General features: G+C 51.1%; 6 protein-coding genes across 6 annotated transcripts; 5 read left to right on the top strand and 1 right to left on the bottom strand.

The window, feature by feature from the left end:
* Nucleotides 1-1,055: 1,055 nt before the first annotated feature.
* On the top strand, nucleotides 1,056-2,814 carry EJ05DRAFT_170146 (protein kinase). Its single transcript, XM_033739497.1, has 5 exons — nucleotides 1,056-1,397; nucleotides 1,460-1,655; nucleotides 1,706-2,087; nucleotides 2,134-2,481; nucleotides 2,533-2,814. Exons 1-5 carry the CDS (start codon nucleotides 1,288-1,290, stop codon nucleotides 2,559-2,561), a joined length of 1,065 nt encoding a protein of 354 aa, XP_033596181.1. The 5' UTR covers nucleotides 1,056-1,287; the 3' UTR covers nucleotides 2,562-2,814.
* A 253-nt stretch (nucleotides 2,815-3,067) lies between these two features.
* Nucleotides 3,068-3,927, bottom strand: EJ05DRAFT_541728 (uncharacterized protein; the record flags this gene model as incomplete). Its single annotated transcript, XM_033749679.1, has 2 exons — nucleotides 3,674-3,927; nucleotides 3,068-3,596 (listed from the first exon to the last, which is right to left on the bottom strand). Exons 1-2 carry the CDS (start codon nucleotides 3,853-3,855, stop codon nucleotides 3,068-3,070), a joined length of 711 nt encoding a protein of 236 aa, XP_033596180.1. The 5' UTR covers nucleotides 3,856-3,927.
* Nucleotides 3,928-3,936: 9 nt separating this feature from the next.
* EJ05DRAFT_170041 (uroporphyrinogen-III synthase) lies at nucleotides 3,937-5,200 on the top strand. Its single transcript, XM_033739495.1, has one exon. It carries the CDS (start codon nucleotides 4,104-4,106, stop codon nucleotides 5,022-5,024), a length of 921 nt encoding a protein of 306 aa, XP_033596179.1. The 5' UTR covers nucleotides 3,937-4,103; the 3' UTR covers nucleotides 5,025-5,200.
* EJ05DRAFT_170042 (uncharacterized protein) lies at nucleotides 5,201-7,171 on the top strand. The gene is made up of 3 exons (XM_033739496.1): nucleotides 5,201-6,329; nucleotides 6,381-6,604; nucleotides 6,663-7,171. The coding sequence occupies exons 1-3, from the start codon at nucleotides 5,377-5,379 to the stop codon at nucleotides 6,728-6,730; spliced, it is 1,245 nt and encodes a 414-aa protein (XP_033596178.1). The 5' UTR covers nucleotides 5,201-5,376; the 3' UTR covers nucleotides 6,731-7,171.
* Nucleotides 7,172-10,039: 2,868 nt separating this feature from the next.
* Nucleotides 10,040-11,911, top strand: EJ05DRAFT_504814 (uncharacterized protein; the record flags this gene model as incomplete). The annotated part of the gene is made up of 1 exon (XM_033747624.1): nucleotides 10,040-11,911. The coding sequence occupies one exon, from the start codon at nucleotides 10,040-10,042 to the stop codon at nucleotides 11,909-11,911; it is 1,872 nt and encodes a 623-aa protein (XP_033596177.1).
* Nucleotides 11,912-12,709: 798 nt separating this feature from the next.
* Nucleotides 12,710-15,601, top strand: EJ05DRAFT_480198 (ubiquitin carboxyl-terminal hydrolase). Its single transcript, XM_033744827.1, has 4 exons — nucleotides 12,710-12,822; nucleotides 12,876-12,943; nucleotides 13,013-15,058; nucleotides 15,121-15,601. Exons 1-4 carry the CDS (start codon nucleotides 12,795-12,797, stop codon nucleotides 15,379-15,381), a joined length of 2,403 nt encoding a protein of 800 aa, XP_033596176.1. The 5' UTR covers nucleotides 12,710-12,794; the 3' UTR covers nucleotides 15,382-15,601.
* Nucleotides 15,602-15,662: the final 61 nt, after the last annotated feature.

Raw genomic sequence — 15,662 nt, 5'->3', positions numbered from 1 at the left:
AGGTCGCACCAATCAGAGGCGCGAAGCTCACTGTGAATGTCCAAGCATCTTCAGCGGTTATTATTGCTTTCATCCACCACACTTCACTCGCCCTGTCCTACTTTCGAGCCGCAAGCGAATGAAAGGGCCGTTGGAAGAGATCGTTGGAGTCGAATTTTCATAGACGACGCTCACTGGGTCCGGAATCCTCCTGTTCGTCTCTACTGCCTCGACAATCACAGCGCTTCCAGCAATCACAGCGCTTGCGCCTATTTACAGTGTCGCAGTTATTTACCCCACCACCCGTGGACCGTCTCCTCTTCCCCCCCCCTTCGACACACACCCCGCGGCACAGCAGAGCGCAGTGCATGCAGCTCTTTTCTTGCTTCATTCCCGCCTCTGCGCCTTGCGCTTCGGTATGTCTATTTTCGGCCCTGGCATTTCGCCAAACTACCGCAGCTTCTATCAGCTTATACTTCTCACTTATTGTCCATGTCGCAAGCGCTAACTACTGTTTCACCACCACAGTTTGATCAGGGCCTCGAAACAAAGCACTCGGCCTCGCCTACTTGCCCAGCCTACCATTAGCGAGTCCTCCCCGAGTTCACTCGTCCTCCAAACTTGCGTCAAGATAGTATCGAGTCCTCCATCTATCACTCCACTCCAAGCACAGGCCATAATCCGCCGACGAAGCCCAAGGCTCGGTTCCTCCTTACGCATAAACATCGACACTCAAACCATACACTACCATCTTGAATGCAAGAGGAGGTAGAGTCTACAGACACTCGAAACTTCCAGTGAGTCTCGCAACAGTCAAAGGAGCATCGGACCGACAAACTCCTATTGACGTCCTCCGACGAGTCTCTAGCAGTTGCTGTCCTTATAAAGTAGCCGGTATGTGTGCATCATGCAACCCGTCGTGTGCGATAGCAAAAGCAACCATACATGCGACTTGATGTGATGCGGTGCCTTTTGTCAAGGTATGACGAATAAAGGCACCTGTCAGACGCATGGGACAATGGTTGCAAGCGTCATGAGCTCGTCTAAGTTGAGGTCCAACAAAGAGGTCCCTTCACAAGTCTAGATGCTACACCTACCCTGATTGGGGCTGCACGGCATTCCTCAATAGCCCTCTTCACCGGTGTTGCCTCAAATGACCACTTGCACTCTTCTAGAATATGAGCTGACCAAAAGGCAGTAGTACAAACTCTACAACCTCTCTCTGTTTCGCTCATCCTCGCTCAACCTTCATACCTCTTCATACCTATCTATCGGCCCTCATTTGCTGCTTGACAGCTCCTTGTCAGAATGGCACAGCGAAATCCCACCCAAGGTAGCTCAAGAAAGATCTCCTTCAACGTGTCCGAGCAATACGACATTCAAGATGTTGTGGGTGAAGGCGCATACGGTGTGGTCTGGTAAGCTTCATTTCTGTGCCTGATCGACTAGTCTTGAAGCGCATGCTGATATCCCTCTACAGCTCTGCTCTACACAAACCTTCTCAGCAGAAGGTAGCGATCAAGAAAATCACCCCTTTCGATCACTCCATGTTCTGTCTTCGCACTCTGCGTGAGATGAAGCTACTCCGATACTTCAACCACGAGAACATCATTTCCATACTGGATATACAGAAACCTCGTAATTATGAGACATTCACTGAAGTCTACCTCATTCAGGTCGGAACATCTCCAAACAACCTTTGACAATTTGTGCTGACATAAACCAGGAGCTGATGGAAACCGACATGCACCGTGTGATCAGAACTCAGGAGCTTTCAGATGATCATTGTCAATACTTCATATATCAGACTTTGCGTGCTCTGAAGGCCATGCACTCTGCTAATGTTCTTCACCGCGATCTCAAACCATCAAATCTGCTCCTCAACGCGAACTGCGACTTGAAGGTTTGCGACTTCGGTCTTGCTCGTTCGGCTGCATCGACTGAAGACAATTCTGGCTTCATGACCGAATATGTTGCCACAAGATGGTACCGTGCACCAGAGATCATGCTTACATTCAAGGAGTACACGAAAGCGATCGATGTGTGGAGTGTGGGTTGCATTTTGGCAGAAATGTTGAGTGGAAAGCCTCTGTTTCCAGGGAAAGACTGTAAGCCAAAACATGCAACAGAGCAACCGTACGCTGACCGTCTCAGACCATCATCAACTAACTCTGATCCTTGATGTCCTCGGCACACCAACCATGGAAGACTATTACGGCATCAAATCACGTCGCGCGCGCGAATACATCCGCTCGCTACCATTCAAGAAAAAGATTCCGTGGAAGGCCATGTTTCCCAAGACATCTGATCTCGCGCTGGACCTGCTTGAACGTTTACTCGCATTCAACCCAGTGAAGCGTATTACGGTGGAAGATGCATTAAAACATCCCTACCTAGAACCATACCATGATCCTGAAGACGAGCCAACCGCTGAGCCGATTCCGGAGGAATTCTTTGACTTTGACAAAAATAAAGACAATTTGACCAAGGAACAATTAAAAAGTAAGCACAGGCACACCATATCGTACACCCCGTCATACTGACCACTGCTAGTGCTTATCTACCAAGAGATCATGAGATAGATTACGAGTTGAGCACAGGCCGATTGCATAGTGTTTCCAGCAGTTGATCCATGGTGATTGCATCTCAAGGATTGACACTAGCACGGCTTTTCAGAATAGCTATGTTATGGTAGAGACCTTATCAATGTTGGGGGATGCGGCGGTGGTTGCACTGCATTGAATACTGGCCATCTTCTGGATTGTACTGGTCAGTTGGGAAAACATTACAGGATTCAAATTTCATGGTCATATGAAGGCAGTTGTGGGAACCCTATTTTACGGCACTAACGGCCTTCAAGAGCGAGAGCTAAATCTCTCTCATCTTCTCTCAGCCTACTGTCTTCCAATACATAGACTAGCATTTTCAACGATGCCATCTGACTTATAAAGCAGTCTATTGGGTTTGTATCGTGCATTGCGATCCATGTATATATACATCCTCCCTTCGACAAATATTCTACACCTGTCAATGCAATACCCTCCAGATTCAATATATACACCCAATCTACCTTCCCCACCCTACCTTCTCAATCGCAACTCCCATCCCTCCACCCGGTCCGCCACCTCTCCTCCCACCGCGCACAATCAAACCTCTCCTTCCCGAGCTTCTCATTCACCGCATTATGCGCATCGCACATCCAGCGCCCAAACTCATCCCGACTGCTGACCCGCGGCGCGTTGCCCGGCCGCCGCATCCAGGCCTGGAAATCGTCCGCGCACACCCAGCATGGATACAGCTTTGCGAATGTGCGGATGAACGTTGAGGTCTCGGATTGCAGGGTGGGCGAGGGAGAGGCTGGGTAGGCGCCCGTTATGCTGTGTAGGAGTGTCCAGGTTGAGCGGCCGAGCTGGTCGACGTCGGGCGGGCAGGTGGAGAGACTTGAGGGTGTTGTTTGGGATGTTGTTGGGTGTGCGGAGGATGATGATGATGCTACTGCTGCTGCTGTGGTGGGGTTCGTAGTTGTGGATGCAGTTGCACTCGTCGTTGTATTCGTCGAGTGTTTAGCACGCTGCGTCAGGGCTTTCCAGCTTGCCGCCGATGTGCAAGTGCGGCAACTATGTACGCGCAGCATTAGCAACACTGTCTCAAATGCACATATTATACATCAGTGGGCTGCAGAGTAACAACGTACGGCTTCCCATCGGGCCCTAGGACAACTCCCTTTGGCAACTCCTTTGCCGTAGAAGCGGCTTGCGCTGCGGCTTCGCGCTGCTCAGGCGTGGCATCGAGGGGTTGAGGTGGCATGCCGGTGGTGGATTCGACGGCGCAGAGGAAGCGGGCGAGAATGGGGAGGTCTAGAGATGTCACCGGCATCTCAGTCGGACAAGGAATGAGGTTCGCGACTGAGGCATCAAGGTTGGTTTATCGATTGCTAATACGTTGAAGGTCTGTGCTGTGGGTAGGAGCTGCTGTGGCGGCAGCTTGGAGCTATCTGCATTCGGACGGCTATCGGAATCCATTGGTAAGGCTGATATGGATCTTCGGCTCGGCTATTGACACAAGACAACGTCTGTACTGTGCGGTTGACATTCTTGTGTCATTATGATCCTGAAGGAACCACCATGAGTGTAGAGAAGACGCATATCTCGGTCCCAGTATTGCTACTGAAGACCAAATCTACTCCTGCGGACGGATATGAGGAGCATTTCAATGCGTTGGATGATGGAATATATCAGCCCATATTCATTCCAGTGCTCGAGCACCAATTCAAGAAGACTGTATTAAAAGAGGTGCAACAACTGATTGAGACAAACGCTTTCTCAACGTCACCGAGCCCCAAGTATGGAGGCCTCATATTCACATCCCAACGCGCCGTCGAAGCATTCGCCGAAATCGTGCAAGCCATCCGCACTTCCTCCACAGTCGATCTCGACACTCTCCTACCGTCCAGCCTACCGCTTTACGTCGTTGGACCGGCAACCGAACGCGGACTGAAGTCCCTCAATCTCCACTGCCCCATCCTGGGCCAAGAAACCGGGAACGGTGATGCCTTGGCCCAATTCATCCTCGACGACTACAGCAAACGCTTCCCTCAACCCGCCAAACCAGCGCTCCTATTCCTCGTCGGCGAGAAGCGGCGCGATATCATTCCCAAGACGCTCTCCACCGCATCCATGACTGTAACAGAGCTCGTGATCTACGAGACGGGCGAGATGGCTTCATTCCGGTCCGAATTCACGTCGGTCTGGCAAACCCACCGGGAACGAGGCGTGACGACGCAATGGGTCGTTGTATTCTCGCCGACCGGCTGTAGAGCAATGCTGGAGAGTTTGGGGCTTATTGACGCGGACTTGGGTAAGGCGAATCCACTGAGTCTGATGAGCAGTGCGGAGAAAAAGCAAAATATGTATATTGCTACGATAGGCCCCACCACAAGGGACTACCTGCGGGCGGAATTTAGTCTAGAGCCGGATGTATGTGCGGAAACGCCAAGTCCGGAGGGTGTGGGTGCTGCGATTGCGGCGTTCATGACGAGGTTATGAGCAGTGCAAGTGCATACATGTCGATGGCAGTGAGACATCATCTACAAACAGAATGGAGTGCCCTTGCACAATACGAGCATCCGAAATAGGCTCACGTGAATACGCGACTTGATATATCCTGTTCGGGGATCGCGTCGATCGTGGACGCGGGTGAGCGATGGATGACGTCTACGTTTTTGTGACGTGCACGCGTATAGTTGTACGCGACAAAGCGTTACGTATATGTGCCATAAGTATGACTTGATCGGAACTGCAGCGGGCAGAATCAATTGACCTACAATTAACTCCTCGACTTTTGAAATAATACAACATTTTCTATTTTCACAGCTGGTCGGTGATACTTATTCCTACGATGTCCGCAACAAGATCAGGACGTAGTGACAAGACGTCCCAGGAAGCCAATGGCGCTTCCACAGGTGATAAACGCAAGATTGATGATGCATCGTCTTCTGAACCACCAAAAAAGGCCCAGAAAAGTCTCGAAGAAACCATGCCTGCGCTCGAAAAAAGCAATGGAGGTAAGGATACAGCCATTCAGGACGAAGAAAATGCCAAAGGCGCCGACAGCGCCAAGGAGTCCCGCGACGCTGAGGACGACAATGAGGAGGACAATCAGATGAAGACTGAAGACCAACCTCAAGTCAACGAAGAGCAAAAGCCAGAACCCAAGAACGAAACCAAGGATACAACATCCTACACCCCTCCCTCGACCCTCGCTTCCGCCGCAGCCATAACCCAACCCTCCTCGCGCGCAGCATCCATGCCCTCCAACATCCTCGAAAAAGGCATAATATACTTCTTCACCCGATCGCGCGTCGGCATCGACAACCCCGAATCCGCCTCCGATCTCCAACGCACCTTCTTCGTCCTCCGACCCATCCCCCACGACGCCAAAATCACCTCCGGCGCCCTCTCCGACTCAACCAACAACCGGCTCTTCGCACTGCCGAAGAAGACGTTCCCGAAATCGCACTCGGACCGCTTCATGGCGTTTGTCGAGAAGGCGGGGACCAGCATTGCGGATCTCAAGGAGGAGTTTATGGCGGGGAATACGTATGATACGAAGACGCAGGGGACGCGTGGGACGCCTGCTGTGAGCGCCGTGGGCGAGGGCGTGTATGCCGTCACGCAGACGGGGCGCACGACGCACCTGGCGTATATGCTCACGGTACCGGAGGACGTGGGCGAGGTGCAGCGGGAGCTGGGCATACGGACGCAGGGGAGTTGGGCAGTGAGTGTGAAGAATCCGGCGAGGAAGGGGCCGGCGAATGCGACTTTGGATCAGGGACCGGAGTGGCCAAAGGAGTGAGTGGGCATGGTTTGCTGTGTTGGAAGTGTTGCTGACCAGTATTCCAGGTTTGTGGATGAATTCAGAGGGCTGGCGTGGGCGCCGGTGAAGATGAAGTATTTGGACTACGCGAATGTGCAGATTCTGTTGATTGGAGAGGGAGGGGAGGATGGACTTGGTGGTGCAGTAGAGGCTACCGAGAAAGACCAGAAAGATGAGGAGAAGGAGACACCACGGGAGGAATTGGAGAAGCTAGAGCACGAGGACGAGTTGAGAGTTGACAAGCTCGATGGTATAATTCGACCCTCTTGCCAAATACTACATACAACCAATGAGCTGACTTTTGCTAGGGGATGACTCGATATTCGGTGATCTCGGAATCAGCAAGAAAGACTATGGTCTGCTTACCAAGTGGTAGGCCTATCAATGAATGTTTCGATGCATGCATACGGCGATCCCCAGATAGCACAGCCGACACTGGCTGTTCTGTGACAACTCGATAGCAAGTTGATCCTGATGGATTTGTAGACAGTTGATCATCAACACATTTGGAACTGATCATGGGACCACAAGTAGTTGAGAAGGCTTCAGGGCCAGACAGTTAAGCGGGATGTGTATTCGGCAACTGAAAACCCAGAACCACGCAAAGATAGTAATATGTGAATCGTCAAAGGTACTAGAGATCTGTCTGTACTACCTCAACCCTGGCGCCTTGCTTTGAAAAGTTTAGAAATATCTATTAGAAGTCACGGTCCAAGGGAGTCAGGGCCAAAATTAAACACACAAAGAAAACAAAGCTTATCTGAGGTTTGTAAACAGACGAAGTCCAGAGTGAACATACCTCCAGCAACTGATCGACGGGCCATTATGCAGCCAAGCCTCCGATTCTGCCACTGCCCGCATCTGGGGTCTCAATAGGACCTTCTATGGGCTACTCAACGGCGGCCAGCATGAGCTTGCATATGCTCTCGAGTCCAGAAGCAGTGTCACGAAACACTTGACTAGTTACAGAAGTAGTCACGACACCACCAGACTCGTATGTCCATGAGTGGTGACTTGAAAGTCCAATCCCCTGTCGTCTAGTACATATTTTCAGTGCCACCCAATTTTATTGACGTGCAGATGTTTGCAGTGATGGAACAACCAACGCGATCAGTGTGCGACGTTAGCATCGGCTTCACTTACTCCACAGAAGAGGGAGCCTACCGGATTGAGGAGTACGTCGGGGTCGTGGATAAGGCCCAGAGCTTCGGAAGTACGAAGTGAGCGCCTAATGATCGTCCGCGTGATAGACTGGAGGTCAAATTGAAGTCCGATGAGCAGGGTCATGACGTGGGTGGAGCAAGTAGATACTATTGGTTGGATGGCGCCTCACGTGTGAATTGAGGTCGAGATGGCGTTGGACGGTGATGATACGAGGCAGGATTAGCCATCAGATTGCTAGACCATCTGCGGTCGCAGAGGAATAGCACGCCCCTGATGTCCAATATTCCAGCGTTGAAAGTGGATGACGGCAGCATGAACGAGTGGCAGCCTCTAGGGCACCAGGGAAATTGAGTATCTCGACAAATGCCTTTGCCAATCGTAACTGAGGTACAGATCGCGATATAACGACAGCGAATAGGCTTGTGGTAGTCGTTCCATAGACTGGACAGGTTATGGTATTCTTAGCTGTGGTCGACGATAGATTATTCGGTTGGTTCCGAATAAGTATGTCGTGGGCGTGGGCTAGAGGGTGTACATCCCTGGCAGAAGTCCACTACGTTCGGGATTAACGCATCTGTTGCGCCCGTCCCGATCGAAGCAGCCGCCTTACATCGAAGAAACCACCAGACGCCAACACCAGACATCGAAGATGAAAAGTGCCCATAACCTACCTGAATGGCGAGCAACCAGACGACGAGCTTTGAGATGCCTTGCTTGACAAGACGTTTGCAGATGGTGAGAACGCGTCAAGACGCGTGGACAAGCTCAGTCTGCCCATTCTGCATCCCACGAAAACGTTGGTTGTTGGTACCGAAGAAGGTACTTGCGGTACCAGATCCAAGCATCGGCATCTGTGTGCAGAGTATGATTACAAACAATGCAATGCAGGGTGGTATTGAAGTAAATGGGCTCACACCGCATATAATGGACACATCGTCGTCCGCCACGCTTTTGAGGTTCAGAACCTCGTCCACGGTTCCTCTAGAGAATTGACGCGCGCGAGACTGACGCGTGGACGCGTCAATTCTAGCCGGATACGGAATGGACGGACGCGCCTCATGGGCTTCACTTGATGCGACCCTTGTGAGACAAGCAAAGCAGCTCGAATGGTGGCAGAAACGGCTGCATGATTAGCACTTCTGGCGACGTTACACAGATGTGGTAGGTCTTCGAGTCTTGTTGCCCACGATGCTGGGCGTGCTGTGATGCTGGCAGAGGTCAATTGGACGTGCAAGCCAGCCGTCCAACGCAGAGTCGGACGTGCGTCGAACCTTGAAGACGACGAGGAATGAGAAGCATTGAGGTGGAGACTTTTGGCAGTCTCTGCATCCCATAATCCATACGCGGACCATGTTGAGGACCGAGTGCAAGATGTGGGACCATGATCAGGACCAGACCACGACCAGATCAAGGACCCTTAACCAAACATCCAAACGTCTTTTGTCGTGAAATGTGTGAATCGTGTTGGATGCGGTGAGAGTACCCTCGCGGCCATTGCGTGGAGTCGTGGGTCTTGCACGCACAGCTTCACACAACCAGCCTTGACACAGCTGGGCTTTCCTTGCGCGGCACTCTTGTGTGCTGCAGGGGCTTCAACGGCGCCACCCCATGCCCATGGTCGCATAGCAGCGAGTATCAGAGCCGACTGGAATTACAAGAGTTTTGTCGCAAATGGATGCGGTTAGCAAGAGAGCACCTGGATAGGTAGCGGTAGCGGTAGCGGTAGGCCATACATAACTTAGGTAGCCCGAGTCCATGCGCGCCGGCTAACTAAGCGGTGTAAGTGGTTAGTTGGGTGTAGGGGTAGGGGTAGGCCAGTTAGGTCTGTCTGTGGGCTAGCGGCTCCGCTACTGCTCCCGCATTCCTTTGCTCGCCTCGTCGCTCGTTCCCTCCCTCACAAACCTCACAACTTTCCACCACCATCTGCCCCGTCCAGCCTCCTCTCTCCTACATCCACCTCCAGACGGCCCACCGCCCCTCTCCAAGAGAAGGCCCGTTGCAACCTCCATATTGCTCTTGATCATGTCACGATAGAGCTGTATTGTCAACCTCGCGCGATCTGTCTTGCTCTGGTCTCGCGCCAACACGTCCCGCCTCCATCGATCGTCTTGCTCTGCCCGGTTCCCTTTACAGTTGAGCAATCCGATACCGTTTGACGACATGAATTCTTGAGAAGCAACCTGACTACCACCTCTCGACTACCCACGATACACCTCCATCTCTCGGCCATAGCAAACGACGTGCGCGCCAGTCCAATATTGGCTGCTGCCTACTGAATCCGCTTTCAACGCCCAGCCACCACATCGACTTCCCTTTGTTCTTCTCCCAACACTACACAATCCCACTACCATACCAGTCGCAGGGCCACTTCGCTCTTCGAACGGCTATATATCGGACCAAACGGTAAACAAACAAACAATCAAGAGTCCGATAAACATCCGGGGACGAGCGTCTTGCATCAGGTCCGATCAATCACTTCCGCAGATCACAATTCTCCGACCAACTCTCCACACCTCTCACAATGTCTTTTGAACGTGCCCAGATGTCCATGCCACTTCCAAGAACACTTCCGCGCAACTTCACGTTCCATTATACCGATGGTCAACCTAGGACACCGGAACCGCAACAGTCCTCCGAAGCTGCGAATGAGCCTCCACGATTGCCCAAACTCAAAATTACTCGCAAGCGACCCATTCGTTCCAATCTTCCAAGCTACGATGTCAATGCTATCTCGCACGATGTTCCAATTCCCAGCATCGAGACCACCGAAGTTCCTGCTGGCTCATCTTTCTCTAACATTGATCGGCCGGAACTTATAGCAGGCTACCTTCAACCGGATGCCATCTATCACCGCTTCACCTCGCCCCCAAAGACGCCAGCGGCTCAGGTGGTGCCTGAGTTTCTGAGCTATGGTGCAGCTTGCGAATGGGCGGAGAGCGATTCCATGAGTCAAGGAGAGAGTATCAGTCGGCCGTCGTCCTCGTGCTCAGGATTTTCCGACTCCTCGTCTTTTTCTTCACTCTCATTTGGCGACAGCTGTACGAGCCCCGAGGACGACTGCGCGGATCCGTTTTTCTCTTACAGCACCACACCTCTAGATTCATCGGCCAACCCCCAATCCAATTACTCGCGTGCCCCAAAGCGCAAGGCACCGAAGCATATCTTTACGGAGGATATGGATCGACATCTTTGGTTGACATATATGCGATATCTGCAAGACCCAACCGTTACACCTTTTAAGATGCTTCCAAGCGTTGCGCCTCCTCTTGGAGTCTGCACACGTGTCGCTCGGGAGGCAAAGAAAACCTGGAAAGGCACTCGCTTGTCGTCCCTGCGGAAGGGAATATTCCACAAGCCTCAACCTCTCGGTTCGTCTCTAGCGGCTAAAAGTGGCAGTAGCACTCCCACCACCTGCCCTTCGACCAACAAGCCTATCGGAAATTGGCCGCGGGAGAATGGCATCGCCAGGAACAGATTGCGAGAGCTGACGAAGAGTAAGCCAACACTTTCAGCGCATTACACTCGTCTCGTCAATTGCCGGACCCCTTCGCCTTTCCCGTCCTCGCGCCAGACGAGTTTACAACCCAATTCAGGCCGTGGAACTCCTCCTGTACAAGATGTGTCAACATCCTTCGCTCGTGACATGAATGTCTCGCTCGTTGCAAGCACCGCGTCCTCGATGCAGTTGGGCAATCCACTTTCTCAACTTGGTACCGAAGATCACGCTGGTGCATCTCGCTCCGAAGAATCTTTCGGTCAGTCTGTGGCTCGGCCTTCAGTCTCTCATCAGAAAAGCCAGTCTCTGCATATAGGTTCACAGATCGACCACAGCCTTTCAACAACGAGCAACCAACGATCTCTCCGCTCTCCGTTCCATGAACGTGCACAGCGCTCAGGACGCCGCAGCACTTCGTACCGTCGCAACAAGAACAATGGTTCTACATTCGGGCCGCCTCTAGATGTACGGGCTCCTATTTCCCTCAATCGCTCATTCAAGCGTCGAGCTCAAAATCAACTCGACAACGCAACCTCACCACATCGTGAAATCGTCCTCCAGGAGCTGTTCGGCACTCCTGCTGAGATCAGTCATCGTCGTATTCGAAGTCGGGGCTTCAGTCTTGGTGACATGAGCGACGGACGGCATCTCTCCTCCTTATTTACCCCACCACCACCTTTACAACGGACACTCGAAACCACGTTTTGGCAAGCTATTACCCCACAGGAAATATCAAACTCCTCGATGCCCCAACATCCCGCTACCATCCGACTAGGATCTCCGTTCGGAGGGAGGTCTAGCAATGTTCATTTCAACACATTCCCGAGAAGGAACCTTACCTCTCAGCTTTTTGAGCCAACAACTTCTTTCGAGGATCGCCTCGGCAACATAAGATAGATATCCTCTAGTCTCACGAGGAAAATCGCATTTACGGCGTCTTGATGCATCTAAAATTGTCCCATGGGTCCGCATAGCCACTCACAATGACTGCACATAGTAAGCAGCCTTTGCTTCGACAGCATTTTCATTTCTTTCATTTCTTTCATTTCTTTCATTTCTTTCATTTCTTCTATTACCACTATAGTCTGGCGCTTTTGAGATACTTCATGACTATGACGAAAGCCACGAATGACCAGCGAATATTAGCGCCATCTGGTTTGCTTCTATCATTGTAATTCGAAAGCAAAGGGACGTCTGACTTGGATCCTTGCGCACAGGGTTATTTCTATTTTGTCCATGAAGCCAAGAACATCAAATTGGTGTTCACTTTTGATATATGATTGGGGTGGCCTGTTTCTTTTTACTGTACCTCTTCTTGCTTATTTTCTTTTCGTTTCATGACGACATTTCACGATTATGACGGATTGCGGATGATTACGCACTTGCTAATAATCGGACTTCTTCGCTAACCGGGCGACTTTGCTCTTTGTATCTAAACCTTGCAGCATAATCCTGAAATTAAACTACCTTAACCAACAATTTGCTCGTTCATAAGAACAGTTAACATATCATCTTTGCAAAATAAACTGCCCTCCATTCCGCGGGCATTAATCAGTCTTGTGTTTTGTCTTCACCACACGCAATACCATCCAGTATTCACGCTGGTGGATCAAGCAAAGTGCCCCTCTGTCCATGCGCGGGAGCTCCGCGATTTGCCCCACGCCTCGCTAATCGATACGCAACCAGCGCGTCGTAGAGCTGCCAGATATTTTGAGCGAACAGAAGGGTTCCGTGATTGTTACTGTGCATCTTCGTCATAGCTCCCCTTTCTCCTAGAACTATGGCGTGCAAACACGTCGATTCCCCTGGTACATTTCATAAAGCTATGAAGCGCAGTGGTGTCGCTAATTCTGCGTTCCAGACCTTTGTCCTCCTGGCCCAACGCAGTCCGTTTATCGCGAAGATTGTACGCAATGCTTCGATTCTATCGTAAGACTACGTACTCTGAAGCTTTACGATATCCTTTGGAGATTTGAACTGACTGTGGTATTACACCAGGATGACCCAACCGGACTGGACGTTTGTTTATATTGCTACAATGGCGGTTGCACTGCAGATCGGTCGCACGCTCGTCTTCACTGCGAAACGTCGAAACATCCTCTAGTCGTAAACATCAAGCGCACAAGAAAGATTGTAAAGCGAGATGAGCCTCCGCAAAAGATGTCTAGGTTAGCTATAGCTGCAGAGACTGAGAACGACCGCTACGACACTGTTACGAGAGTGAAATGTTATGAATGCGGCATCGAGGACGTGGATACAAGCTTGGGGAAGCTCTCTCAGGTTGTAGATGGAGTACTCAAGGCAAATACATTCGCAAAGCAAGAGGAGGTCAAAGCCTGGGAGCAAGAACTCACAGCTTGTGAGCATACCTTATGTCTAGAGCAAGAAGCGGCACGACAGATCCAGTCTGGCGACCTTGGACACTGTTCTGCGTGCGATCTCAAAGAGAATCTATGGCTCTGCTTACAATGTGGTAACCTTGGGTGTGGTCGCGCTCAATTCGGTGGCATTGGTGGAAATTCGCACGGTCTGGCCCATAAGGATACTTCTGGACATCCCGTGGCAGTGAAACTTGGATCTCTCACTGCCGACGGGACTGCTGATATATATTGTTACACCTGCGATGATGAGCGGATAGATCCTGAGCTTCCGAACCATCTCGCACACTGGGGCATCAACATTAAGGACCGCCAGAAGACTGAAAAGAGTCTTACAGAGATGCAGATAGAGCAGAATTTGCGATGGGAGTTCTCGATGACTACGGAGGATGGTAAAGAGATGACGCCTTTGTTTGGCCCTGGATTCACTGGACTGAAGAACCTGGGCAACAGCTGCTATCTTGCTAGTGTTCTTCAATGTCTTTTTGACATGCCCGAGTTCAACAAACGGTTCTATCACCCACACGAGAAGCCTCCCTCAACACCCACCCCTGCTGAAGACCTTGAAACACAACTGTGCAAAATCGCTGACGGTCTGCTATCTGGCCGATATTCCAAGCCAGACAGCGACGTCACAGTCTCGGAACAGAGTCCGGAAGTACCACATCAGAAGGGCATAGCACCAGCAATGTTGAAACACCTCATCGGACGCGGACATGCGGAGTTTTCCACCATGAGACAACAAGATTCGTTTGAGCTGCTTCTTCATCTGCTAAAACAAATCTCTCGCACGCAACATGTTGCACCTTTTCAAGATCCCGTGGATTCGTTCCGGTTCACCATGGAGCAGAAGCTTCAGTGTCTGGCCTGTAAAAGGGTAAAGTATCAGACAGAAGAGTACGAAAACATTTCAATACCAGTACCCATTCGACGTATACCACGAGATACTAAGATGGATGCCGTAGACAGCCAGGGCAAAGATGTTGACAGGGAAGAGTTCGAGCCTGTTTCCATCAAGGAATGCCTGGATACCTTCACAGCGCCCGAGGTAGTCGAATTGACGTGCGCATCCTGTGGAAGTAAAGACGGCTTCACTAAACAAAGTCTTTTCAAGACCTTTCCGCAGGTTCTTGCAATAAATGCTCGCCGATTCGAAATTGTCAACTGGGTACCTACGAAGCAGGATGTCCCGGTGGTCGTGGATGACCACTCGTTCCCCTTAGATGCCTATAAATCGAACGGTCTACAGTCGACAGAGGAGCTACTCCCCGAGGGCAATGCCAGCGGTAGCGCTCCAGAGTTTGTTCCTGACAATGCAGCGATGGCCTCACTGTCGGCAATGGGATTCCCTGAGGTTCGTTGCGCCAAAGCACTGCATGCTACAGGTAATTCCGACGCGGAGGCTGCAATGAATTGGCTCTTCGCACACATGGAAGATCCAGACATTGATGAGCCCATGGATCTCATACCGGCAGCAGAAGCTGCCACAGGGACTGGCTCAGTCATCGACCCTGAGAAGATTGAGTCACTGGGCGCAATGGGCTTCAACGCACCGCAAGCACGACAAGCATTGAAAGAGACGGGAGGTGACATGGAACGTGCAGTAGACTGGCTGTTCAGTCATCCTGACGCTGCCGGCGATTTCGGAGATGACACGGGTGATCAGGTGAGAAATATTTTCTAAACAAGTAGGTCACGCGTAACACATGACACTGACAATCACTATAGAGTAATGCAGGGCCAGATGGAACCAAGGAAAGGGTTGTTCCTGGAAATGCCACGCTTCCAGCCAACTTCCAGCTGCAATCCATCGTATGCCACAAAGGGTCGTCGATCCATGCAGGGCACTACGTAGCGTTCGTTCGCAAAGAGATACCGGGGGAGAACAAGTCCTCTTGGGTACTGTACAATGATGAAAAGGTCGCTAAAGGGGCGGATGCAGAGGAGATGAAGAAGTTTGCCTACATCTACTTCTTTAGACGCGTGTAACAGTGTGCGATTAATGCAATGATACACTTCCAGGTTGATCAGTGATGAAGGTATGATGTAGTAGTATGAAGCATAGCAAGGCGCAAGTTGGCGGGCAGCGGTTGATGTTGAGAATCCATCACCTCTGATGAGCTGATCAGAGGGTCGTCTCTAGGTATTCATGTAGCGAGATCATAATCAGATACACAACCTCGCAAATCATGCACATCGATTATTGAAGCATTCTTCTGAAGCAGTTTGTTCCTGCACTTTCTATGCTGTCTGTGCAAAAGCCTCGCAAC

Source organism: Pseudovirgaria hyperparasitica, assembly GCF_010093815.1.
Source record: "Pseudovirgaria hyperparasitica strain CBS 121739 unplaced genomic scaffold EJ05scaffold_19, whole genome shotgun sequence".
NCBI lineage: Eukaryota > Fungi > Ascomycota > Dothideomycetes > Acrospermales > Acrospermaceae > Pseudovirgaria > Pseudovirgaria hyperparasitica.
Note: the sequence above shows the minus strand (reverse complement) of the source record. Positions and strands in the feature narration are given on the sequence as shown.